At 39.1% G+C, this 26,069-nt stretch overlaps 1 protein-coding gene across 3 annotated transcripts in view; it reads left to right on the top strand.

Annotated features, from left to right (window-relative positions):
• Positions 1 to 26,069, top strand: part of ABI1 (abl-interactor 1) — a 54,525-nt gene that overhangs the window by 11,797 nt on the left and 16,659 nt on the right. For all 3 annotated transcript variants that reach the window (XM_010006964.1, XM_010006963.1, XM_010006962.1), the window contains exons 2-3: positions 12,918 to 13,094; positions 23,771 to 23,871. In XM_010006964.1, coding sequence (XP_010005266.1) covers positions 12,918 to 13,094; positions 23,771 to 23,871 — 278 coding nt within the window. The remainder of the gene's footprint in view (positions 1 to 12,917; positions 13,095 to 23,770; positions 23,872 to 26,069) is intronic.

Raw genomic sequence — 26,069 nt, 5'->3', positions numbered from 1 at the left:
TACTTTCAACTCAACATCTTTATGAAACTGTTTCCCTGAGCTGCATTAAATATATAGTCCTTCAGTCAATGCAGAAACTCTTCAGAGATGCTTTCCGTTACAGCTGGTTAAATGACTTGAAATAAATGTATCTAACACATTTATCCTTTTGGAAATTACTTGAAAAACGTTCTGAAGACTGTTTTCCATGTGATATGTCTGAAATAAAATTTATTGACTGGTCATTACTGAATAATGGCAGGTCACCTGGTTTTATATTGTTTAAAAGCATCATCTAATCAGCAGAAACACAAAAAAGAAACATGGTGTGAATTTGAAAGGCATTTTTAGAAAGCAGAGGTTCTGCAAACAATTATGTCATCTAAGCAAACATCCTGGAAGAACAGATTTAAACAGTCTGCAGTTCTTATTTGAATGAAGATAGATACTTTTCCTGTGTACTTTACCCCTTCTGCCCATGTGCCTAGGTTTTGTCAAGGTGGTGGTTCTTAAAACAAATGCAGAGTTGTTGTTTACGTTAACTATATACTTCTGTGAGTAAACACTGTCTGTATGGTTGGATGGATATACACAACTTAAATCCAAAAAGTACATTGACCTCCCTTAGAAAAACTAGGCCTCACCAAAGCAGGGGGGAGGAGGCAGGGCACAGAAGTTTGTGCAGCTGTCTTTGTATAGTCCTTTACAGTCCTGATGTACCCATTTATCTCTTAAGGAAATATTTTACTCCTCACCAACACCTCCCTCCCTGATTAAGGTAACTGCAGTCATGTATTGATCCCAGCCAGTTTCCCACACAGTTAAGTTTCTTGTGTAAGTTCAGTAACTCTTGAGCATGTTAGATGCTCAGTATCACACAGGTCAGCAGCCAGGTGTGACCAAGTGAGTCTGTGGTGCTTGTTACTGCAGAGCTGTAAGGCCATCTCTTGAAATGTTGCAGTGTGGTTCAGAGGCATGTAACCCACCACAGTGTTTGGAGCACCTTTACCAGGACACTAGTGTACCTTCCTCAGTTAGCTTTAAACACTCCACTGGTCAATATTTGAGTAGTGTATATCTAACTTTTGCCTAAAGTGAGATTAAGACATGGTCAGTCTCTTTTTTGCTGCATTTTTCTTGTGCCAGGCAGTGTATTGTTCTCTGCCTCTCCCTTACCTCAAACAGTTATTCTAGAGACAAGATCTTGAATGCTACAGAGTTCTGGCTGCTTCTTTCTACAGACTTCTTTCTATGTGTCATCCCCAGTGGCAGACACTCCTCCCCAAGTGTTTGCAATCAGGTTTAATCATTATGATAATAACTGCATAGTGGAAATGTGTAATTTCTGAACATGTGATCAGTCTGTCTAATGAATTTGCTGTAACAGTAGCAGGATAATGCATTCAACATCAGGGATGTAGTAATGTCCTCCTCTCTTACTGCTCACAACACTTCTCTTCAAGACTCACACTGGCTTTTAACCTGCCATCAGGCTGCAGTTCAGCTGTACTTGCACAGGGTCCTCTGCTGCTTTTCTTTAGTCTGGGAATATATTGGCTGGGAAAGGTTGTGGTTCAGTATGTGCTGATTGGTCTGGAGGCCATGTGTGATATTTCCAGCAGATTCAATTGCAGCATTTCATATCAGTCATGGCCAAGAGTAGGAGGCTAAGGGAAATCCATTTACAGAAACAATGTGCAACTTCCTCTTCTAGTTGTGTGTGGAAATAAATGGCAATGGAGAAGCAGAGCAGCCTTAGAAAATCTCTCTCTGCCTTGTGTCTTCTTCCCCACCCTGTTAAACTGGTAAATGTCATACATGCTTGTGATTTGGTTGTCTGTCTTCTGCTTGTACTTAATATATCCCAATTAACAAGAAGTTTGCATGACTTGGTCCAAAATACACACAGTCTTAAGAAACATGAGTGATTTCTTTTTTTTTCATTTTTCTTCTTTTTTGCTAGAATATCTTGATAGGCTTTCGTGTGCAATTCTGTGGAGACTGGGATTTCAGAAGTTCAAGCTGAGTTAAGTTTGTGATGCTTTTAAGCTTGTCCTCTCTTGATGTACTTTCAGAAGGGATAGCTGGTTCCTGATGGGGGTTTGAGAAAGGGGAGACTGAGGCAGAGTTGATCTGTCTAACTCTAGATTTGTCTTTCAAAACAAGTGAAGAGCCTGTCAGATTCTAGTTGTTTTAATGTCAAAGTGGCATGGAAAAGCTTTTTCCTGCAGTACTATGGTGAAGGCAGTGTGAGTAGCAAGTTAATTGCAGAGTGGAGTAAGTATACTGAAAATCTAAGTTGGATCTATAGTGGCTAAGATTTGCTGCCATCTTATTGATAAGACCCACCAGCAATGGGACAAGAAGAAAAAACTGGCCATCGTTGGTTATCCCACCACTGGAGTAGCACTTCATCATGTTGCAACTAAGTTGCTTGCTATAGCGACTTGCTTTCTACAAAATCTTTTGAAAAAGAATCCAAAACTTTTAATAGTTCTCTTCTGGAGAAAATGTGGTCTTGAACCTTTGAACATTTAGGAAACAAAAGAAGAGATAAATTTCCTGTGTGATTTACTGTCTTTGTGACACTAAGCCAAGAGGGTTGGTGATGTAGATTAATACAGCCGTTAGCCATTTGATGGCAGTTTAATTAAAGTACTTATGAGTTACACTTGGTGCAGTGCTGACCTGACTGAAAACCAGCACATTTCCCACTGGCTTATATCGCTGCCATCAAATGAGATAAGATCAAAGAGGTGTAGGAATAATGTTGGCCCTTCAATGATTTGTAAAAAAATTATGTTGATGGGTGGCTAAAGGATACTCAATGTTGCTTCCACATGTACTGTCCCTGTTTTATATCTGAGGGAAGCAATCTGTCCCAGGACTACCAATCTTAGACACCTCCTAGGTCCTGAATTCACGTGGGAAAGGTTTGGGGGCAGTTAGGAGAGGAATTTTTGTGTGTGTGTGTATGTGGTCTTTGCTTGATTTTTTTTGTTTATTTTTGGTTGTTTGTTATTTTGTTTGTTCGTTTTATTCTTTAAGAATAAAGGAATACTTGTGTATGGGCCTAAAAATTAGTTTGGAAAACTTTCAAGTAAATACCTGTGACAAATCAGAATGGGTTTTATGTGGGAGTTCTGTAGCATAATGATTGTTTTGAGCAGTAAGTCTGCTATCTCAATCATGTAACATAACCTTTGTCATTGAATTTTTTTATTTTTATTTTTATTTTTTGCTATTATAGGTGATAATTAAAGCAAAGGCCCATTTTGACTTTGCAGTTTTTGTTTGTTTGGGTTTTTTTGTTTTGGTTTGATTTTTTGGTGTTTTGTTTTTGTTTTTTTTTCTTCAGGGATGGGCATTCTGGCTTGTCATTATTCTAGCTCTATCAGTTCCTTACCTCAAACAAACTTTCAGAAAGTTCAAACTTGTTCTGTGGAGTTTATTTTTTTATAGGCTTTTTTTAGATGGTTTCCTTTTCAGCCACCTGCAGTGCTTTTTTCAATTGCACGTGTTCATCTTCTATGAAGCTCCTTTTTCTGGCACACAAAATGCTTTGCATTTGACATACAATTTTGTTCTACTCTCATGGTATTTCTTTGGTGAGTCCAAACTACTGAAGAAGCCTTTTAATTTTTCTTTTCTGTCCTTGCGCTTTCCTTCAGTCAAGTTTATATTTAGATTTCTATGTTTTGTTTAATCCTAGGCAAGTGCATTGCTTCCAGCAAATAGAAGAGGGACTTACTTGGCCACTTTATAATGTTGAAACTCTCATGTCGAGAACATGCATAAGAATATTTTTCCTTCTTCTTTTTTTAAAATTATTTTTTAATGAGCTTACTCCTGCATGTGTATCTTGAGGAATACTCAGCAAAAAAACCCTTGAAATTACTAAAATTTAATTTCAGGTACTGAAATACACTCACAGTTGGGATTTTGACTTTACATTATCCAAAGCATTTATCTGCTTTTTGTGCTTTTTAAGACTGAATACAGATATAACATGTTATGACTGCACATTCCAACTGTTCTTCTGTCACAACCCACCAGTAGGATTGTACAGCTGGAACACTTTTCTTTTGAAGTCTCTTCTATTTTAAATACTGGTTTTAATCAGCAGATTTTTTTTTTTCATTTCTGGCTTGCATCCAAATATAAGTCTTTGGTTCCATTTAGATAGCTTTTCCTCTTGGAAGCTTCTATTAGCAGTGCAACTGATGTTAGTTAATAATTGAAATGTCTGTTCAGTTCACTGTGCAGTATATCTGTAGCTCACTAGAAAAGTCTTGGCGCAGAGGGAGGACTGAGTAAGGGAACTGTCCTTCAGAAAGGTGTTTGTCATACAGCATGAAATTCAAGTGGTTGCTTAGCAATCGTTAACTTGCTTTGCACTGTGGTTTTGATCTGATGCAGAGCTGGGTATGTACTTCCTGTGGTACAGTCGTTGTGAAGGGGTGGTGTGTGGAGTTCAGCCACAGCGGAATCACCAGCAGGTATTAGAAGGGGCATTCTAGAGTGATCATGGACACAGGGAACAGGGATTAACACCATGGGAGCTACTTCTCTCTCCCTCACTCCTAGCTTTTGACACTGAAAAACCAGACTTTAGGATGCAAATAGAAGATAATGACAAATAATCTCCCCATCTCCCCTTTCTCTGTGTCTTCTGCAGAAATCTACATTAGTGACCTGTTCATGAATTTAACTAGCTGTTGAATTTGAAAGACTAAAAAAAAAAAAGAATGCAGCAATTCGTGTTCTATTCCCTGTGTACCAGAGGTCACTGGAGGGCTTGCTTTTTTTTTTTTTAATGAGTAATGCTCATGGCTCACTTCTTAATGAACTGTATGTACATTTCATTTGCTCTAATGGCTAAAGTCAACAGTAGGGTTTGCCAAAGCACAGGAAGTATGATCTGTAATTCACTTCTGCATTTTCACTAGCAATTAGAAATCTGGGTAGAAGCTGTTTTATGGAGAAATCTTGGGTATCTTTGTTGCTCTGTTTCACTGTGCTCAGAGCAGACAACTATGGCAGCATTGCCTGTACCTGTGTGCCCACCTACCCTCTGTGTCTCTTCTCAAGGCTGCTGCAGGTGGGCAGCTTCCAGAAGCTGGCCTAAGAAGAAGCGACTTGCTGGAATGTAGCACAGGAAGTTGGATGAAGCCAGGAATAGAGAGCTTCAATCTGCTGTTTTCCAGGCTCTTTCTCTTGGCCACAGGCACATCCCACCTCTTGCCTTCACTTGACTGGTGTCCTGGCAGACAGCTGCCTCTTGCGTGCAGGGCCAGCTGCTTCTGCAGCACTGTCTGACCTCCATACTCCAGATGTTTGAAGTTCCATTTTCCTCATGCTTATGTGAACTTTTGCAAAGTACTTCTGGCATTTCACCAATGCAATGGGGAGGAGAGAGGACTGTTGTCTTAACTGTTTTCTTTCCACAATGAGGACCTCTGTAGAGCTGCTAAAATATTTTCCTCTGTAGGATTTAAACTTTGTCTTCAGTTGCCATCTGCCAGTCTTCCTTCCCACATCTCTCCCTATTCCCAAAGATACTTGTATAGACTTCCCCTCCTTATGCTCTCTGTTGACATAATTTTCCTCTCAGTGAGGGGCAGGGGGGGAGGGTGTGATGATCTCTCCATAAGTGCTCCTCATTTATAGAGCCTAATTCTGCCATTTCATAGGTGACACTTACTGGTTTCCTTCAGTTGTCCCATTTTATGTTCTTAGCATCTTACATTAATGTGTTCTGAAGGATGAATATATGTCCTTCATAGCAGTCCCCCCATTTCCAGTTGGCACCAGGAAAGAAAAATCAGGCATGAACTCAGATCTGGCTCTTGGATGAGAGGGCTGCTTTCTTTGCTCTGATTCTTGTCCTAGAATGTCATGCACCTGCTCTAAGCCCCTCTGGTCTGTCCTTACTCCATGTCCTCTTTGTGCATGTTCCCTTTTTGCTCAATTTTTCTCCAGCAGAATGTGTGACTAGATTTGCCAATAGAGTATGCTGCAAAGCATCTGTATAAATAATCCTTTATCTGAACAAACCTTGCTTTCCTCTCTTTTTCCGTGCTGTATAGATGTATGTGCCACTTCACTGATTGCATTTTGGAAATTGGGGTCTAGGATCCAGCTCTCAGTGAATTCTGGTGGTCTTTTTGGAAGAAAGGCTTCCAGTTTCATAAGAGCAAGAGGGCTAAGGGTGATGAGGCTCTTTGTCTATGGCCAGCAAGCGTTAAGCCTGTTTCTCTATCTCTTCGTTTTCAGCTTCTTGATTTTTAATGAGGCTTATCAAGGCCTTCACTCTTCCACACCCCTGGCCTTTCTCCTCCCCCCGCCCCCTCTTTTTTTTTTGGGAGAGAAATTAGTATGTTAACACTTGCAAGCACATGTTCTGTTGGTCAGGAATCAAATCTTAGTGAAGTATGCCTTGCATGGAGCTTGGTACAACTTAAGAAACATAATTCTGGAGCAGGGCATGCTGTGGATGATGTACCTTATTGTTTTACATTCTCTGCTTCTGAATTTTAAAACCATAGAGCAAGCAAACTGTCCTGAATAACATATACTTCCTTTCCTGACTTCTAACTCCGACTGCCCTAATATCCCAGGAAAAATACTTAAATCAAGCTAGAAAATATCTTCAAACCTTTGCTGAAATCTGGTCTGCTTTATGCCAATGTTGATTGGTAGGAAAATGAGAAAATCTGCTAGTGTATATACAGAAAAAAATTAAATTATTAAATTAAGGGCTAGATCAAACTGGCATATAGTCTGCATTCAGACATAATTGAAGAAATCCAATTATAAACTGTCAAAATAAAAACCACAGCCACCTCTTTTCTGCTCTCCGCCAATGTTGGATAATCATAAAATGCATTGTTAGCATTGTATTTTTACAAACATATTAAAAATGTGTATTGTTTATGTAGACAAGTGTATTAAAAATATCTGCATTTACAAGTGCTACCTCTGTAAATACTTAGTATTTCTTTCATTAATTTTTGTTCTGCCGAGTGCCTTTCCACCTCTGATGATGGCAAACATTTTATATAGACTCTGCAAGTTACTGTATATGTATTGATGGCCTCGGTTTATTATGTTAATCTGTAAAAGCTCTTGATTGTGAGCCCTCTTTGCAGATATCAGATTACGAGACACGGCTTATCTGGCTCCTATAGCCTTTTACCTCAAGAGGCCTGGATTTACCAGGACTTCAGGCAATGAAGCTTTCTGGAGAGTCTGTCCTACTGTTGTAACTTGTCTGCATGCTGAAGGAAATGTGTGAGGAACTTCCATCTGTAAACCTACAAGAAAACATTGCTGGATTTGCAGCTCTGGAAATAAAACTCTTAAAGCTATTTCAGTTGTCTCCTACATTGCCAGCACCACATACAGAGCAAACACACAAGGTGAAGCTTGGATGGCTAAGTGCTTCAGAGATGACAGGAGCCCAGTCTTTCATGGTGCAGCTTCAGAAGTCATGGCAGGGTGTTCTGAGGATTCTCAGATGACGTTAGACATTGGTGTTCAGGCAAATGACTTTTAGCCAAAGTGAAAATTAGAGTGGAGGATTGTATATGTGAAACAATAAAGCCTTGAAATCCTTATATTCTTAAAAGAATTTGTGGAACTGAAAAAAAAACAAACTGCTGCTTTTCTTTTCCTCTTATTTGTTGCTAGCACTGGCTTTCTTCTGTGGATTGACTGATAAATTTACAGTACTTAGCAGACTTGATTCTGGTGACTGCCCAAGGGGCTCTTAAAAATATCATGAGTTCATCTCTTGAGGGGTGGGGAGGTTGGTGGTAAGGAGGACCTTTCCCCCTTTTACTGTGAAAGTGAGAGATAGCCAGTATAATGCTTCCACTGCGCTCTCTTCAGATGAAAACTTGTTCAAAGCTACTTAGAGACTTGAATTTCGCACAACTGATGGCTAACTGGGCATGATTAAATGTTGCATCAGTCTTCTACCTTAGAGACAGGATTGGTGCCACCAGTCATTAACAACAGGGCAATGCTTCTGATATTTTCCTTCAGGATTTTTATGTTTCTCAGATGTTGGTTAACTTAACCTGGTGTCTGTCCTGAAGAACTTGGAAGAGACAGAAGCCCATCAGACTGCCTGGTTTGGTCTATAACTGAGTTTGTGCAGACACAGCTAAGGTATTCAAACTATTTCTGATAAATGGGAATGACAGTTTTAATAGTAGAGCCTCATACCTTGGAGAAAATTCCCTTGGGATAAATGAGTGTGTGTATGGCAATCAACAAGAGTGAGCAATGCCAGCTGCACCAGTGCTCTGTTCTCTGCATCTCCAGTGAGGCCAGGCTTGCTTAGCAGTGTTGGATGTGCCTTGAATCCATAATTGATCTTTCCTGTAGAATATTTCTCTTGCAGTTTAATGGGTTTACATTTCTCCTTGTTAAATATACTATATTTTCTTTTAAATTTCCTTCAGAAAATAACAGCATAAAATGATGCTCTCCCTGAAGGAAGTTATCTGTCTAGCTGAGCTCATTAAAGCTGGGGATTTTATTGTCCTTTTCATAGGTCAGACTTGCTTCCTTGCAGGTATCCTGTACAATTGGCATTGTCCAGGATCTCTTCATTGTTGTTATTCAAGTAACCATAACTCATTTATTTTAGAAGTCTTATGCAATATACCTTCTTTATGGAAGTAGCAGTGGGACAGACCTGTATTTCTAAAACAGTACAGGTTCATGTGAAGCTGGTTTTTTTTGTCTGGTTGGTTTTTTTTAATATCCCTTTGTATGTGGGCTTTATAAAATTATTTAGATACCCTCAAATTAGCTTGGTCAAATATTCTGCAGTCTGTTTCTGGTAAAGTGCTTGTCCTGGAGTTGCACACCATAGCACATGGGTAGATCAGTATGTGCAGTAAAGACCAAGAGAAAAGAACAATTACTTGCTGTATCATTGTGGTGCTGTGCTTGGCCTTGAGGCTACTTCTGAGGAAGCAAACAGTTAAAATTTAACTCTACATCCTGTTGATCAACTGTTTTGTGTTGTGGTTTTTTTCTCATATAATTTGAAGCAGACAGATAGTGAAGTCAGCTAATCATTAACAGCTCCTTCAATCTCCAAGTTTAACTTTGCTTCTAGGATTAGCTGACATGGTCCCTAGGTCCCAGCTATAATGGCAAAGGAGTATGTTTGATGGTTTACTTTAAATTTGCTTCCCAAAGGAAACATGTTTTGCTTTTGGAAGAGCTATCTTGGTTGGACTCAGTGATCCCAAAGGTCTTTTCCAACCTAAATGGTTCTATGATTCCTCTTCTCCAAAACAGTGCAATGCTGGACTTTCTACTGCTGCATTGTGTGGGAGTAAGAATCCCATCCCTGTTCCCCAAATTTTAAATTGTGCCACATACTTATGTTTCAACATAGGCCGAGCATACCTGAAGCTGCTCTGTTTTCTGATGCTTGTTAGCCTGTGTTAACCCAAGCCAATTTGTCATGCTTTGCTCTTCTCAATCTTTGATGTTTTAAAGTAGGTTTTGTGCATATAATCACAAACTTAACTACTGTTTAGCTGTTTTGTTACCATAATGGAGCAGATACTTATAGCTACAGGTGCCAAGTCTAGAGCTTTGAGAATGGCCTGGTTTGGCTATTACCTGGTATATGTAGCTTATCTCTCTTGGGAATTAACTGGCTGGCAGGATAGATAAGCTATCCTGCTAAAAATTGCTTGTGTTTTGAGTTTTCTCTCTTGGAAGTGAAAAACACTGCCTATGGCTAAACAAACTTCCACATCAACATCTAGCAAACAGATATAAATAAAAATTAACAATTTTTTGACAAAAGTCAATCACATGACAATTAATAGCATGCAGTCTTTCTAGGTCTAGAAAAAGTAGTTTTTTCTTGATACAAGATGTTGTCTAGTAGTTGATGGGCTGCATATTGCTCTGAGCAAAGCATACAGAGTTATAGAATCACTCTAGGTTGGAAAAGACCTGTAAGATCATCAAGTCCAACCATTAACCCTACTCTACCAAGCCCAGCACTGAGCCAGATCCCCAAGCGCCACATCTTAACGACTTTTGAACACATCCAGGGATGGTGACTCTACCATGTCCCTGGGCAGCATGTTCCAATGTCTGACAACCCTGCTGAGAGCCTCTGCTTTCGCCTTGCTTTTCCAGTGTGCCAGATGTGTTAAGAGTTGCAGTCTCATTTGCTTTGAATTAGTCTCTTGCACAGGCACATGTGCATATTTTTCAAGTTTTACATAATGTGCCAGAAGTTACTGACCCTGCACAGTGATACAGGTAGTCCTCTCTGTGCTAACTTTACATTACTGAAATCTGTGCAAAGACTTCACAAATTGCTTCTCTATATTTAATTTTTTATAAGCTGTCTGATAGAGTTAATATATGCTCTTTTCCTGTTCTAAGTTGAGGCTTTTTTTCTGTTAACAACAACTTACTGCAAGATTATTTAAGTAATTTTCCAAAGCATGTATGGTACAGCATCTCTGTTCCTGGAATTTCTTATCCTCTGCTCTAGTAATTAATGGAATTTTCATGGTTCATTGCACGGAGGAAAAGTCCATCTTTTTGGACTATCTGATAGGAGAAGATGCATCTTTTTGTATTGTGAAGAGTTTTGTTTCTTTTTTCTTTTGACATCAATGTGAAGAGAACTCCTAATATGAAGATGCTTTTTTGTCCATCCACTAAAAAAAATTGAATTTATTAGTAACAACAGATACTGTTTGTGAGAATGAAGTAGAAGCATTGATTTATGTCAATTGCATAGTAGTATTTTAAAATACTGTATTTTAAAACATTGCAGTATGTGCATTAAATGGATGTTGTCCTTAGCCTCCTATATTGTTATGTTGTTTAGGTGACTCTAAATAAAGAGTTATTTTCACCTATGCAGTGCTCATGTATTCCAAAATCTGAAGAGTTGCTTATTATTAACGTGTTCTGTAGGATTGTTTGAAACCTGGTGTTACCATTGAGCACAAGGGTTCAGGTTGTATAGATTGGAAGAGAGATGATCTCAGAACATGTAGCACAGCACTCTGATAATGTTTCTGGATCTCTCTGAAGGCAAACTAAAAGGCAGAACTAACATGTATTTTGGTTTCTAAAAGAAAAGGAACGAGTAGTAGTTGTAGCTGTAGCTGAAGCATTGAAGAAATACGTGTAGTCTTGTTCTTAAGACTTTGCTCTGTCATCTGTGAAATTGGCTGCCAGAGCAGTGGCTGATATCTGATACTGATGTAGTGGTAAATGCTTGATATATAGGATTGTCTCCTTTGGGGATTTTTCAGAGCATGAGTATTTAGAACAATAAAGTTTGCTCCAAAGCTTTATTGGGATCTTTAATTAACTTATTAGAAATAAATTACTGCAGACATATGCATTTAATTGCTTAAATAAATGTCTTACATTGCTCTGGAAAATCACAACTCTTAATAGAAAAAAGATTCTGTGTGTTTCCAAAGCAAAAGAACCTTTTGCAATGTTATAAGTGGTCTGTTCTTTAGCTTTAAGCTTTGAAAACAAGCTTGCTTGATATTGCTGCTTTTAGGTGCTTCCTCACTTGTGTTCCTACTTGTAATATGCAATGCCAAGTATCAAAGCTGTTAAGGAGGATTTTATTTCTTCCTGTACTTAGGGGAATTTAAGATTATTTGAGTGTGTGCAGCAGTTAATGAAAAAAGCAGTTAAATTGAAGGCATATCTTAGTGAACTCTGAACACGGAATTCTAGCTTTCCCAGAAATGGCCATTTCCTGGATGCTTTTTGTATTTTGCCTCATATGAAAGTAGAGTGAAATATAAACTTAATTTTTTGCTTCATCTTTGACTCTGCTTCACTAAACAAAACCTTGCATGTCACAATATCCATTTTAGATTAGGCCATTTCTAGAGATGTACCCAAACAAGTATTGATGGACAAGGTTTTTCCTTTTCCTGAACTTTGACTGTTTCTATGACAGTCTCTCCAGGAGGAATTGATGCTTTACAGACTAAGACTAATTTTCCTTAGTGGAAAAAGTTGTGGCTTGATAGGTTTTGTTCAGAGTCACAGACAGTGGTAGTTTTTGTCAGTTACCATCTCCTGCAATGAGAACCTGAGGTTCTAGTAGGTACTTAAACCAGTAAATTAAATCCCTGAATCTTCAAATAGGCTTCCTAGAGGGGGGACTTCCTATGGCATCTGATGCTTGATTTGTACTTGTTCTCCCTAAGCTAGGGCTTAAGTGGTGCTTATATTGCATGTAGAAGCATGTGTCTGTTATATGAAGCTTAGTTGGATCCTTCACAGACTGCTGGACTTACCTTTCTTTGTCTCTTTAGGTATTTTCTAATGAGATGATGGAGCTTTGCTGATTTTATATTCTTTAACATGCATCATTAAGGCTCTGTTTTATTATTTTAGTAAAGCTGCTATAAACAGTATGACTGAAACTAGCCTTAGTGCTGAAATTAGACCTTCTATATGCAGGCTCTTACTCTGATATGCACTGATGGTTTTGCTGAAAGAAATTACCACACAGACTTCCCAAGCTTAGTCCCCTTCTGGGGCTGTGAGCAAATTGCTTAGCTTGTCTGTCCTGGTTTCCCAGCTGTGGAGTTGTAGTAATTTATTACTAGTGCCAGTCATAAGAACACTGATGGTTAATCTGCAAGTACTGTATCTGCATAGTGTCTTTAGCATGTCAGAGGAGTAATTTCTAATTGTAATTTTATTACTAATATTGGTCATTTCATTACAGTGTAATTTTCAAACAATGTTCATGTAGATGAAACTCATTTTGTCAATAAACTGGCATCCTTCCAGCAGCATTAACTTGGTTCAGATTCTTTGTCTAATAGTGAAGCCTAAACGTGTAGATAACAACAAATGCCAAAAGAAATTTGTATTTCTTGTTTTTATTCTAGACTGTGGACATCCACAAAGAAAAGGTTGCTCGCAGAGAGATAGGCATTTTGACAACCAATAAGAACACATCAAGAACTCACAAAATTATAGCGCCAGCGAACATGGAACGTCCTGTAAGGTATATTCGAAAACCTATAGACTACACGGTGCTGGATGATGTTGGCCATGGCGTGAAGGTAAGAATGCCTGGGGTCTCCAAAGCAGGAGAGGGGGTTGGGGCAGAAGTTATTACTGACATTAAAATGTTTAGTTCTTTTGTGGTGGTAGGAAGGATTATGGGTTTGATATGCTCCCAGATACAAACATTTTAATAACAAAATTGATTGGCTTACAGTGAGGAGTTTTTGAACAATGTTGACTACAACCTTGTGACTGTCAGTTGTAGTCACAGTGTCTGGAAATAATGGCTCATGATCTTCAGCTAATCACTTGTTAAAAAAGCCATGACTGGCTTTGAAAATTATCACTCCTTCCTTCTCTGATTAAATTGTCTTTGCCACTCCTTTTATTTCTGTTGCTATTAAGAAAAATTAAGTCATCTGTTATGGGGAAACTGGCTGGTGGGATGGGGGTTTTTTATGGGTTTTTTGGAGTGTGATCCAGGAGGAAGAGGAAAAGTTAGTTGGCACTGAAATCTCAGTGGCACTTTGTATCTCACTCCCATTAGTACCTCATTTTTCTTTTCTCTAAGTAAAAGCTTTAATAAATTACTGTCTACATCCCTTGAAATGGTCACAGTTGAAGTGAATTAATAGAACACCCTTTGCTCCCTAGACAACTTTATAAAAAATAGCTTTGTATCCCCCTAGAGCAGGCATTTCAGGTATAATCAGTTCACAACAATCTTTCCTTGAATGGCATTAAAAAGCTTTTCTTAACACCTGTGTATCCTCTAAAGCTTTATGTGCTCTGGTCAGTCAGCTGTGCAGCTAGATCAACCCATTATGTGCCCTTTGAATTGCTGAGCTCTTGAGGAACAAATCTTTCAGAATTATTCCATACATAAGAGTGCCAGGGTACCTCCTACTTCTTAGTAACTATCTGAATGTCCAGAGGTGTCTAATTCCAACACAAGTTAGAAAGCAGCTCTATACCATGGCAGCTATAGGCTATGAATTAGCATAGTGACTTTGGTCTACCTGATTTTTTGTTTTGTTTTGTTTGTAGCTAAACTGGTACTAAACTGGTAACTCTTAGGCTTGTTTTATACCAATAATGTAAGCCAGACTGAATCCAGCCTATATATAGAAGGCGGAAAGACATGCCCTGAAATGCTATGAAATAGAATTACTGGGGTCAGAAATTGGTAATTTTTCAGAACAGTCTGCATTGAAGAAGAGAGTTCTATGAATAGAGAATACAGGAATCTGGAAATTCAGTGTCAGAAAGTTGGTTTCTGCTTTTTAAGTGCTCCAGCGATCAAGCACTGTAGAAAACTTTTGAAAAGTAAGATAATTACTGTTAGTTTCTGAAGTCAGTGCTTTTCTGAACTGCTTGTGTTGTGGAGGCTCAAAACAGGTTGCTCAATCCATAAACATAGACTGAAGTTGTTAAGGTGCAGCAGTTATATTTTCCAGTATGACTATTTGCTTTTAGGAATACTGATGTCTGTTTTATTAGGGAGACCTTATTTGTTTAGGGGATGGAAATAAGGTGCTGTTTACCTATTTCTAGACAGCTCTTACAAAACATTTTGGTAAAGGTTTTTTAAATGTTAGTGCTTTAATTCTGTGTTTAAAACTTTGTTCAGAAGTAAAACAGCTTCCAGTAATAACCAAATTAGCAACTCTTTACGAGTCAGCTACAAATTATATTTTGTATTTTGCTATCCTTTATTGAGTGATTGACCTAAGTCTATTGTATGACTGTGGCATGAAACAGTAGAAAAAATATGTTAATATTTCCTATGTAGACTTGTTACATAAACGAAATAATCTGCCACTGGACCTCAAGTATATAGTTCCAGATGGCTGTCATGCATTTGACACCTTCACCAGTGTTGACGTGTACTGGACACACTGTTGAAAAGAGTGAGGTACTTGAGACCACTGTTGAGGTAGTGATTATATAATTACATGTGTTTAGTGTGGCACAGACCACAGCTCTGAAGGAAGGAGCTTGCTTTGCAAACTAGATGCAGCTAGTACTGCTATAAGAAAAATCAAATTGATACTACTGTAGCAACTGGATTAGGTCTTGTTGGAACTCAGTACAAATAATGGATGATGGTGAGAATCTGAGTTGCTTCTTGAACATACAGATTAGGGGAAGCATGCTATAAACTGACCAATCTTTTTGACCAAAAATTTCACCCCAAGTTGAACAGCAACACATTTGATAAGGCATTGGAAACCATGTTTTTTTAGAGCAAAAGAAGTCTGAGTTGTGCCTAGAGAAACTGCCTGAATAACTTGCAGGTCCTTGAATGTCTTCTACTGAGGCAACTGCCAATAAAATACAGTACAACACATACATTGACACTTAAGTATTTCATAAAAATTATGACGCACTGAAATGTGTGGATTACAATTTACTTCTGTTAATGGGACTCTCTGATTTCTCCTATGGGATTTGATAAAGAAACAAAGGAAAAACAGAAGGAAGATAAATCAAAGATATAGGCTGGATTGTAGCCTATTTCTGCTTTAATTTATTTCATAAAATACTAATCCTAGGAAAAATATAAATAAAGTATGCAGTATGTTTTAGCAGATGATCCTGAATTTTTTACATAAAAAGGGTAAAAAATACTGTCTCAAAATTTTAAAAAGTGTAGTCCTCACAGGAATGTTTTCTCCTGTTTGTCTTCTATCTGAGCAAATGCAGAAACACCTTCTGTGCATACTCACAGCTGATTTTCTTTGTGTGTCTCTGATGTTTCTCATGGTTGTGTAGAGAGGATGAAAAAGCAGATGCTTATGCTCAAGGCATGGAAAAGGGCTCTACATGCCCCCCTCTGTCTCACGTGCATATAGTGATTTTGTGCAGACAGATGATGGTGATGGTGGCAGTGATGATAGTAAGGAGCAGGTTTCCTCCCTGATGAGAGAGACACTTCCTTGGAAGGCAGTGCAGTTTCTTCCTCCAGCAGCTTCTTGGTAGAAAAGCTTTTATGGAGCACCCTAGAACTGCAGAGGTGCTTTCTCCCTCGAAAGCTCTGTGGCAGCCCCAAGCTGCCCCAGCTGCTGTACTCCCTGCCCTTTGCCTCTGCAGGGGCAGATACAGAGTCTCCAAAAGGATAAATATGCTTTTTTAACCTAGGTGCCTATGAAGTCAAGGCCAGCATCAGTCAAAATCGGGGGCTTTTAAAATAGTTTTGCTAGTCAGAAGGCTTTCCCTTGCAACACAAATGCTATGTGTAGATGGCTCCAAGAAACACACATGCAAGCATTTTTGCTGGTCTGTTAAGTCGTTGCTCAGCTGTTACCCTCTGGGGATAGGGGAATGTAGCTGAAGTCATTCTTGGTAAATAAGAGTAACTGTCATGATGTGAATGCTTACCTTCCTGTGTACAGCTTGGTTTAAAATTATTAGGCAGAGGCTACTTTAACATTTCCTTCCTTCTTTTCCCCTTCTTTTGTGAAAGGGAAAAAAAAAAAAAAAGTAGTGTGCCAGCAAATAAATAGGTCAAATACAATTACTCTTACAGAAAATCCTCAGTTGAACAGGGGGAGAAGGAGGAGGAAGCTTGGAAGCTGCCTTAAAAGCTGTAAAGTTGGCCTTTAATTTTTTTAAATTTTTTTTAATAGGAGGCAAGTGGAATTGCAGCAATTAGTAAAATGGCAGCTAAATAGGAAACTGAAATGATGCCTTATGGTAAAGGCAGATAAAATGTTGAATACTTGCTAAATGGAAATGCCTAGTAGCTGTAATTGGATTGAATTTGTTTTACAAACTAATAGTTCTTCAAAACCAGACTTGAATTGTATATGAAGATTGATCACTTTTCAGCTTTGTTTTAAGAAAAAAAATTGGAATTTAATCACTGTAAAATACTTGCATTTCAGAGCATTGAATCTGTAAGAAGCTTTCTAGCCCGGGATGTCAAACATGAGTTAAAAATTCAGAAATTGTTCTTAGGCAGATGGAAGCTGGAAGGACTACTTTAAAATAGGGATTGGGCCAAAATTTACTAAACATTAAGCTTGGAGAAGGGAGCCTTGCTCTCACCCTGGTTATGCTTCCCAGCCGACCCTGCTAACCCATAGTCCTTGTACTTACATCTGTGTTGCTGCAAAACAAAATTGCAGGTGAGGTACTGATGTGAGGGTGGAAGGCTACCTTATCATGTAATCTTCCCCTTTAGGATAAGACCTTTTGTGTGTTAGCCACTTTTAAATAGTTCACAGTAATAAAAACAAAGTGTGACAGGGAGTCTGAACCTGAGCCTCTGCTGCCTTTGTCCCTGTATTAGACTCCACCAGACACTCACGCTTCAAAGGATGTCATGTTGCCAATTTCATTAATGTCACATCATCCCTCTGGGGTCATGGCCAAACAGTAAATACTGCTGTAGGGTAAAGAACGCTTCTCTGGGGGAAAAAGCAACTCTCTCTCCTTTGCCAGCTCTAATGACTCCGTTTGAGTGTTGACACTGTGCTTTTCATAGGGCACTTGCTACTGGAAATTCAGAAGTGTGCAGTGTCATCTGATACAATGTAGGTTTCAAGGCCTCCTGCTTGCAAGGAAAACTCAAAACTATGAGGTCTCTTTATTTTCTAATTTTGAAAAGATTTTTTTTTTTACATTTATACATTTATTTTTTTACATTTACATCTTATTTTATTGTAGCTAGGTTCGAAGTTACCAACTCAAAGAATTAAAAAAGCTTGATGTATTTAAAGGCAGGAATCTAGGTATCTTTCTCTGAACCAGAATACTGAGGTCTGAGGGAACGGTATTAATTGTTTCTATCATCCACAAGCAGGTTCTTGTATGTTAATTGTAGTTTAATATATAAAAACATCTTAAGGTCAGATGTGATTTAAATTTTTGCCCGCTCAGTTTGGAAATTAAAAAAAAAAAAAAAGAGGAAGAAATCAAGGACAGAAGCAATATTGACAAGCTACATCTGGTTGCTGTTAATGGAAGACTGTAATTATTAGCCTGCAAATAATACTGGGAGAGGTTATAGTTAAAGGTAAAAATTCACTGAAGAGAGACTTACCTACTTATGTTCAATTCTGAAAGAAATACTGATTTGAAACCTATTTTTTTTCAAAATAATCTGCCTTACAATAGACTGAAAGGAAATAACAGAAAAAAGGCTCCTGACCTATTCTGTTGTAGAAATTGAGACACAGGAATGATTTCTTTAAAACTGCACAGAATGAGTGGTAGAAATATGTTATCCTGAGTGTCTGACACCCACATACAGTCTGCCTTCTGAAAAACGTATCTGATTACATATTCTCCCTAAGCCCATATCTTGATTTCTCTATGGAAATGACATTCTGGAGTTATTGCTTTACTGTATCTTTTCCACAGGCATCCCCTTACCTTCCTGTACAAATGCCCCTCCAGCTGCTTTTCTGGCTCTGACCCTGTAGTCTTGTGGTACTCCAGAATTGTGCCACTGATGAGACAGGAGGCAATCTTGTGCAAAAATCTATAAGGATGCCTATGGGGCAATTGAATTGCCTAGCTGCATAATAGCACTTCACAGAATCACAGAATCCTAAGGGTTGGAAGGGACCTCAAAAGATCATCTAGTCCAACCCCCCTGCCAGAGCAGGATCACCTAGAGCACATCACACAGGAACGTGTCCAGGTGGGTTTTGAATGTCTCCAGAGAAGGAGACTCCACAACCTCTCTGGGCAGCCTGTTCCAGTGCTCTGTCACTCACAGTAAAGAAGTGTTTTTTCTTCAAAAGATCTTACAGCCAGCTGCCTTTCCGTAGGGATGTCTCAAATAATTCTTTCTTGGCTAATAAAGGAAATACCTTTTTAGGTAAAAGGGGATGTTGACTGAAGAGTCAAGAGCAATCATGTTTTTTTTCTATTGTGATTGATGTCTGTGATTACTGGTCAAAGGTAATGGATCTAAAAGCTGGTTATTGCTTTTACAGCAGACATTAAATTTCTGACTGGTGCAGTTTTTAAACCTTTGATTCAATTGATCAGCATTTATATTGGGTAGCTTTAATGCCAGCTTTTAGTGATCCTGGTTATGGCAGGATATAGTGTGGAATTGTCTCTAAATTCAGGAGTTGGGGAAATAGCGAGCAACATGCAGCTGGGGAAGTACAACCAACCTGCATAGAGATTTGGAGTTTCTTCAGTCTGAAATTGGAGAGTTCATAGCTGAAATGTGAGAAACTTGCTGGATGTCAGTGTAGTAAGTTTTTTGCTCCTGTGTGCAGGTGGCCTTTTGTATTTCTGTGCTTACAGATACATTTGGTTACGTAAGTGAGTTGTGTGCAGTGTCCCTAGCCCTAGTTTCCAAAAGACAGTTTATGACTCCAAATACTAGCTTTCTGGTTCCCTGAATCATGACTAGTGTTCCCTCATGACTTGTAACTTGGCATGGAAACTATTAAAAACAGTTAGATGGCTACCTCTGAGTCCCTCAAATGTCTGGGCATCCTTTGGCCACCAGTAGATAACTTCTGATTGCCTCACATCCTACCCTTTCATGCTGTTCTTGGTCTTGTGCCTTTGGTCTCAGCTACAGAAACCTGCAGAGCTGCCTTTGTGAGCAGGTATTTTTGTGTTTTTTTAAGACAGAACTGAGTGTGCTGGGATTGCTAAAGTAGTTGCCTTAAGCAAGTAGGCCTCTGTCTTGGAATTAACAATCAGTGTTTGACTGTCCCAAAACATTGCTTGTCCTGTCTAAACCCACAGCTAAAATTCTCAGTCCAGGTGCTCTGAATTCCTGGCATCAGTTACAGAAGCAGCCTCACTTGTGGCTTTGATAAATGCCTTGCATGGCTGTTTGAAACACCTGTTTTGCCTGTTACCTTAATTGCATTGCTCCTTTCCAGCCCACTGCTGACTCTCAGTCCTTGTCCGACCTGCTTTCCCACACTGTCAAAAACCTGTGAATGTGCCACTGCCCTAGCTGTGATCTTTTGGAAATACAGTGAGGCTGACTCCTGGTTATTAAGCCCAAGACTGTGGTTTCTTTCTGCATCATGGTGACAGCCCTTAAAACTTCACCCAGGACTGTCTTATGCTTGTCAGGTTTTTCCTGGAAAGGCAAAATTGTTCTGCTGGCTTCTTTAGAACATCTCTCTTGCTATGATGCTATCAAGAAAACACAACCAATACTGCTGCTTACCATGCTGTCTTGTTTCTGGGAATATCCTGATCTCTCTAGTTCTCTGCTTTGGCATCACAAGCATCCCCAGCAAGCCTGCACACTGTGTTTCTGTTCTGATGTGTACGTCATCCAGGACGCTGCTATCTGGCTGTCTCCTGTATATACATTAATACAACTAGGAGGAGAAGGGAGGTGTGCTCCTTACAGCTTCTGCAGGAGTTCTCAGTGCTGCTCTTCATTTGACTAAGCATTTTTTGTTTTGTACCTCCTGTTATTTTATAGACCCATCTCAGAACAGTCTCTTTCCTCTTCAAGCTTTGAGCCCTTATGCATGCTGCTGCTGCTTCCCTGTATTGCCTGCCTTCCGTGCTGACCTTCTTCGTACTGCTCAGGCAGTTGGTGACAATCATGTTTTGCCAACTGGCCGTCTGGCCTAGAGGTGTTGGTAGATTCTTGAACCTACATTAAACATGTACCTGCTTTTTCTTAATTGTTTTCTACTGTTGTTTTTTTTTTCTATTTTTCTTTAAGTCATAATGAGTCTAAATCCTGTTTCCAGTTCCAAGCATTTTTTTTTAGTTGCTTAGGAAGCACTACATTTAATTTTCATACCAAGAAATGCAACAAGGTTGACCTCATAAGCTTAGCCAGTGAGTACAAGAAAATGTCTCCTCCTCATGAATTAGCTTATTAATCATGATTAAATAGCCATATGTTTCATCTCCCTTTCTGTCTTTTAGAGCTAGAGTTCTCTCCCTTAAGAATCCCTGTTCCCCTTTTGTTCCTTCCTTCTGTGTTTTCCTGCCTGTGTGACTCTTGTTTATATTGACAGCAATAGAGAGGACATGTAAAGAGCTTTTTTGCTTATAGAAAACAGTGTGACAAGAGTTACTAATTCTTTTGCACAATAGAGGCATGTCTGTATATTGTTTAACTGGTAGCAAAAGATATTAAGCTCACCTGATAGGAATAAAGGTCAAGAGCTGTTGTACTTCAGCTGTATGTTAAATAGTACATAGCAGTAGAGAGTTTTGAAATAAGATGAAAATTCCTGAATCATTGCTAGGTGTTGATATTCATATTGTCACTGCAGTGGAAGCAGAATGTAACAGTGATTAAGGAGGAGGCAGAAAAACTCATCGTAAGTGCTGAGTGACATTGCATAAGGGAAGCAAAGAGAGAAAGCTTTTAGGTTTTGTATTTTTGAGGCAGGCAAAGTTAGTAGTAGAGGCTGGGTAGGAAACCATGCCACTCTTCCTTTTAAGGCTTTAAAAAGTTCCTATCTATGGCTGCTGGGAAGGGATGGGACCCAAGTTTCACTTTTTGGTTTATCTCAATAAATTCCTAGTATTATGCCATTGCTTTTGGCAACTGGTGAAATGAGGGGAAGGGTCACATATTTCTGTGAGAGCAGAAAGCAAATTTAATTGCTAAAAGCCTGTTTTAAAAATATAGTACTTGGGAGACTATCCTGGCATCCTGGAAACGGAGTCTTCATTTTTACCCATGAAATAAGTATGTAGGGACAGAAGTTGTTTAAATGCCTCCATTCTGCCACTGCTGATGAACCTCTGCCCAGACTGGGAGGAATGGGATGGCCTTCAAATTTACTTACCACATCTGAATTTCTTCATTTGAATTTTGAAGAGGGTTTTGTGTTTCTGTTCTTGTAATACGAATCACTTGAGGGCAATGACTTTCAACCTCTTGATTTGTAACACCAGCTGTTTTCCAGTGGTTTTGCAGACCCTGTCAGAAATCTCATATATGCACATTGCTAAATAGCGTGTTTAAATTATTTTTGTTGATTTCATGAATGCCTATAAACTGGTCTGTGTTTCTTGGAGGAAGAGGAGGAGGAAAGAAAGGTGTGAACTGCAGTTTGAAAAGCTGTGCATTAGAAGGCTTGTTCTGGAAATGACAGTGTATTTCCAAACAACCTCAGGAAAAGCATTTGGATTATTTTATGTGTTGAGTGTTTGTGTTTGCTTGTTTTTTTGTGTTTGGGTAATTTTTGTGGTGTTTTGTTTTTTTTTAATTGATGAAACTAACCCTTTTTCTCATTCAAAAGCATCAGTTGCCCCCCCCCTAAAATTAGATAACTCAACTTGAATTTAAATAAAATTTTACATTTCTTTTTCTTATGATGCCAAATTTTAATAATTTTCCTCTGCAATCAAGAAGGCTGTAAAAATGATAGAGTGGAGTCACATAATGACTTGATTCTAAGAGGTAAAGTTTCAGAGTAACAATCATCAGAGCGCTGCCAACAGTTTTGAGCAGCCACTGCTGTGCTGGCTTGAATCAGATTTCAATCAATAAACCAGAGGTGAAAGGCACTGCTGCTCATCCTGTTGGAGAACTTCCTTTCCTTTATTTGCCATTCAATTTAGCAGTTAGGATTTCTTCCAAACATGTGAAGGTTAAGTATCAAAGCAACAGGCAAGCCTATTCTGTGCCGTATAGTTGAAACTGTGGTTTTGTGAACAAATACTTAAGTGCATATTGCCATTGAAGTAGCATTGATTTGGGTTTGGACTTGAATGGTTAGCAAATGGCTTCTCAGCCCTTTACTGCCCATGAGGAGCCTGGCAAACAAGTCTGGCAAAGCTTTCCTACACTTAATTTTGACACAAGTGTTTTCCCTGTGGTCACTTAGACACAGAACTTTCAATGACTGAGTGAGCCATTAAAATCTGTTAGTATACTGGGATGTAGCTAATTATCAGCAGACACAAATGACTTTTAAAAATGTGATTATCTGTCGTTTAACCTGTCCTATCAGTTGTGATGGATCTGCCATTAATTTCTACCTTTTCCCCCCTTTTTTTGCCAACGTTAAGTGGCTAAAAGCCAAGGTAAGAAGTGTTATTTCTCCTTTGACCCACAGTGCCTCATGTGACTGATAGTAGAGGCTGCAGAGCCATTAAAACTGAAAACTAGTGCGCTCCCATGCTCTCCTCTGCTTTCCATAGGATATTTAGATTAAACATGCTATACTTGATTTTTTTTTGTTTACAGCATTTAGCGTGTGCCAATGTATCTATGATACATTGACATCTGCATTTAAACATAGATACATTAATTTCTCTAACACATGTAGTGCTTTGCTCTGAATTCAGTAGATGCCTTGTTTCCCTTCACTTACATATTTTGCAGGAGACTTCCCAGACAACCTGAATGACTCTGGTAGTCAAATTGGAGGAGCAAATTGAGAAATTCTGGGCCCATGCTGACTGTGTTGTATTGTCAGAGTAAAGGTTGATTTAAATTATTAACGCCTGTATGGAGATGAACACAAATGTGGCTTCCCTTTAAAGAAAAGAGGACATACGAGATTTGTGCATGAACCTGTCAATTGCCTACCTTTCTGATGTCTGCTGTAAATTAATAGCAAAAATAACATTAAGCTTGTCTTTAGACTCTCTTTGTTTACTGGTGTCCGTCTTGCGTGTAGCTGAAAACTTGCTGTTTGACAGCTGTCTGGGAATTCTCACTTCATAATCTTACACTTAAAAAAAAAAAAAAAAAAGCTGTCAATAATAAGGCTGCTCTGTTATAAAAATAAAATCATGTTTTCCCTTATTTCAGCATGGAAATAACCAGCCTGCAAGAACTGGCACCTTGTCAAGAACAAATCCGCCTACACAAAAACCACCAAGTCCTCCCATGTCAGGCCGGGGAACTCTGGGGTAAGAATGAAGACTGCTTGGTTCTGCCCATGATATAGGAAGTTTTAATTGTGCTAGTGTTGGTGTGTCATAAATACGTGGATACATGGCAATTCTGATTGCGTTTAGCAAAAAACATAGTTACCTTTTCTGTATAAACCCTCTCAGCTGTACTGACTCTTATTTTCGTTATGACCTTTTGAAATAATGTTTTTTCATGGGTGAAGAATTTATTATAGATATTAGTAAATGAGGAAGCGAGGCTATTGCTATTCCTGATTTTTGGGGAGAGATCCTTAGTAACACAAAAGAAAAACAAGAAGTTTTAACTTCAGTGGGAGAAAGAATTGTAAAAGTTTTGGACTGCTCATTTTTCAATACGTTAACAAGTATGATATGGCTATTGGCTCTATATTTGTATTATCTAAGCAAAATTTGTGGCATTGCAAACACTGATTCTCTTAGACATTTTTATTTTTATGTTTAATTGAGGAAGGATTTTGCTATTCCCAAGTCCCAGTGTGATCATAGTTACTTGCTGTAGCATCTATTTTGCTGCTGTGGACCTGTGGGGAAAGAAATCTGCTTATCTTGGTGTGCCAGCAAGTAATTGTTGCTAGGGGCCAGAACATTAATGCTTGAGAAGCTCAGAGCATGTGCCATATGGTTTTGTCTGTCCAACTGTGCAGCTTCTTCCAAAAGGCATCCTAAACAAGACCTTCTACCTGTTTGTCACTTTGCCTTTTCCTTTGTGCTGTGGGGGACTGAGACACTGTGAAGCTGGCTGGCAAAGTTGTATTCGCTTCAGGTGTGTTGTCTGTGAGCAGTGTGGAGCTGGAAAAATGAGGAATAATGGAGGTGGAACAAGATGGGGATCAGGAGCAATGGTCAAGGAAAATTAGAAGCAGCAACTCCTTTTCTCAAAGACCGAGTGATTTTTTTAATCCTGCTTTGCTGCTTCACTATTGCAGTGTTTGTTGTGTATTCTGCAGAGAAATTACTCTGGAGGTTTCCTCAGCATGTTTTGTGAAAATTCCCATTGCTCAGGGGCATGTAATCAGTATTCCAATTGTCTTTGTTATCCCAGCTGAGAGAGAGTTGTTTATCAGCCCTGGGAAACTGGGTAGTGCTTTCATGTCCTCTTGGATGGTTGCTAGTGAAACAGCAGTGTTGGATGTGCTGGTGAGCTGCCTCTTTCTAATGCTCCCCCCTGAACAAACCAGAGCTGTTTGGTTGCCTTCACTGATGCCTGATAAGGATTAATCAGCTGAACATCATTTCCAGATGAGCTTGACAAGAGGCAGCAGTTGGCTGAGGGGGAGGAATAATGTGGGTTTGTAACAAGAGATTTCTATCTGCCCTTGTTCAGGAAGTACAGCTCTTGTCTTGAGCTGACGTGTTCTGCCAAAGCATGAAATATCATAGGCTTGACTGCTTCCCTAATACATGCAGAAAAAATTGCTAGAAACCGCAAGGGTACTAATCTTCACCTTTTGATCCAGAAAAGAGATAAGCATTTAAAATCAGAACAAGCTTGGTGTCTAACATGGGCCTTTAAGTAGGTGCTGCCTGTTGTGCAGCTTGTCCCTCCAAGGCAGAACTATCTGAAGGAATGTGGTGGGGAGAGAGCCCTGCACAGAAATTGCTTAGGCTGAAAAGGGAAAGGACCGGCAGGAAAGCAGAGGTCTCTTCACTAGACCAGGGAGAGACTGTGGAAAACCTTGGACACTTAGGTTGGAGGTACCACAGGAGAAAGAGTGAATTGCTGGAGCTGTATGGAGGCAGTGGTTGCAGCCATGTGTTGAGGGTCCTGGAGCAGAGCAAGGCCTTGCTGTAGCTCTCTGTGATGGCAATGGACATCAGCACTTCACTGAATCCATGAGGAGTACTAGGCAGTAACAGGAAAGAATGTTTTCCTCATCCTTTCAAGTGTGGCAGAAAAGCAAAAGGAAGGATGGGACTTCAGTGATGGGAAGAAATTGTTTTTTACTTCTCTGATGCTTAGGAGTTTGAGTTCTTCAGTGAAGCTGAGAAGAACAAAGGAGAAACTGAGGCATGGCTGAACCTGAGGATTTGGTCAGGGTTTGCTTTAGACAGTATATTTAAACTGTAAAGGCAAAATAAATAGTACTGCAAAGCTGAGGAGTAGTTCCCATAGCTAGTGCATTCCAGGGTAGCATACATTAAAACATTAGTTTTCAAGATTTATTTCTGTTGAA

This window comes from Chaetura pelagica, unplaced genomic scaffold (genome assembly GCF_000747805.2).
Source record: "Chaetura pelagica isolate M959 unplaced genomic scaffold, ChaPel_1.0 scaffold17, whole genome shotgun sequence".
Lineage (NCBI taxonomy): Eukaryota > Metazoa > Chordata > Aves > Apodiformes > Apodidae > Chaetura > Chaetura pelagica.
Note: the sequence above shows the minus strand (reverse complement) of the source record. Positions and strands in the feature narration are given on the sequence as shown.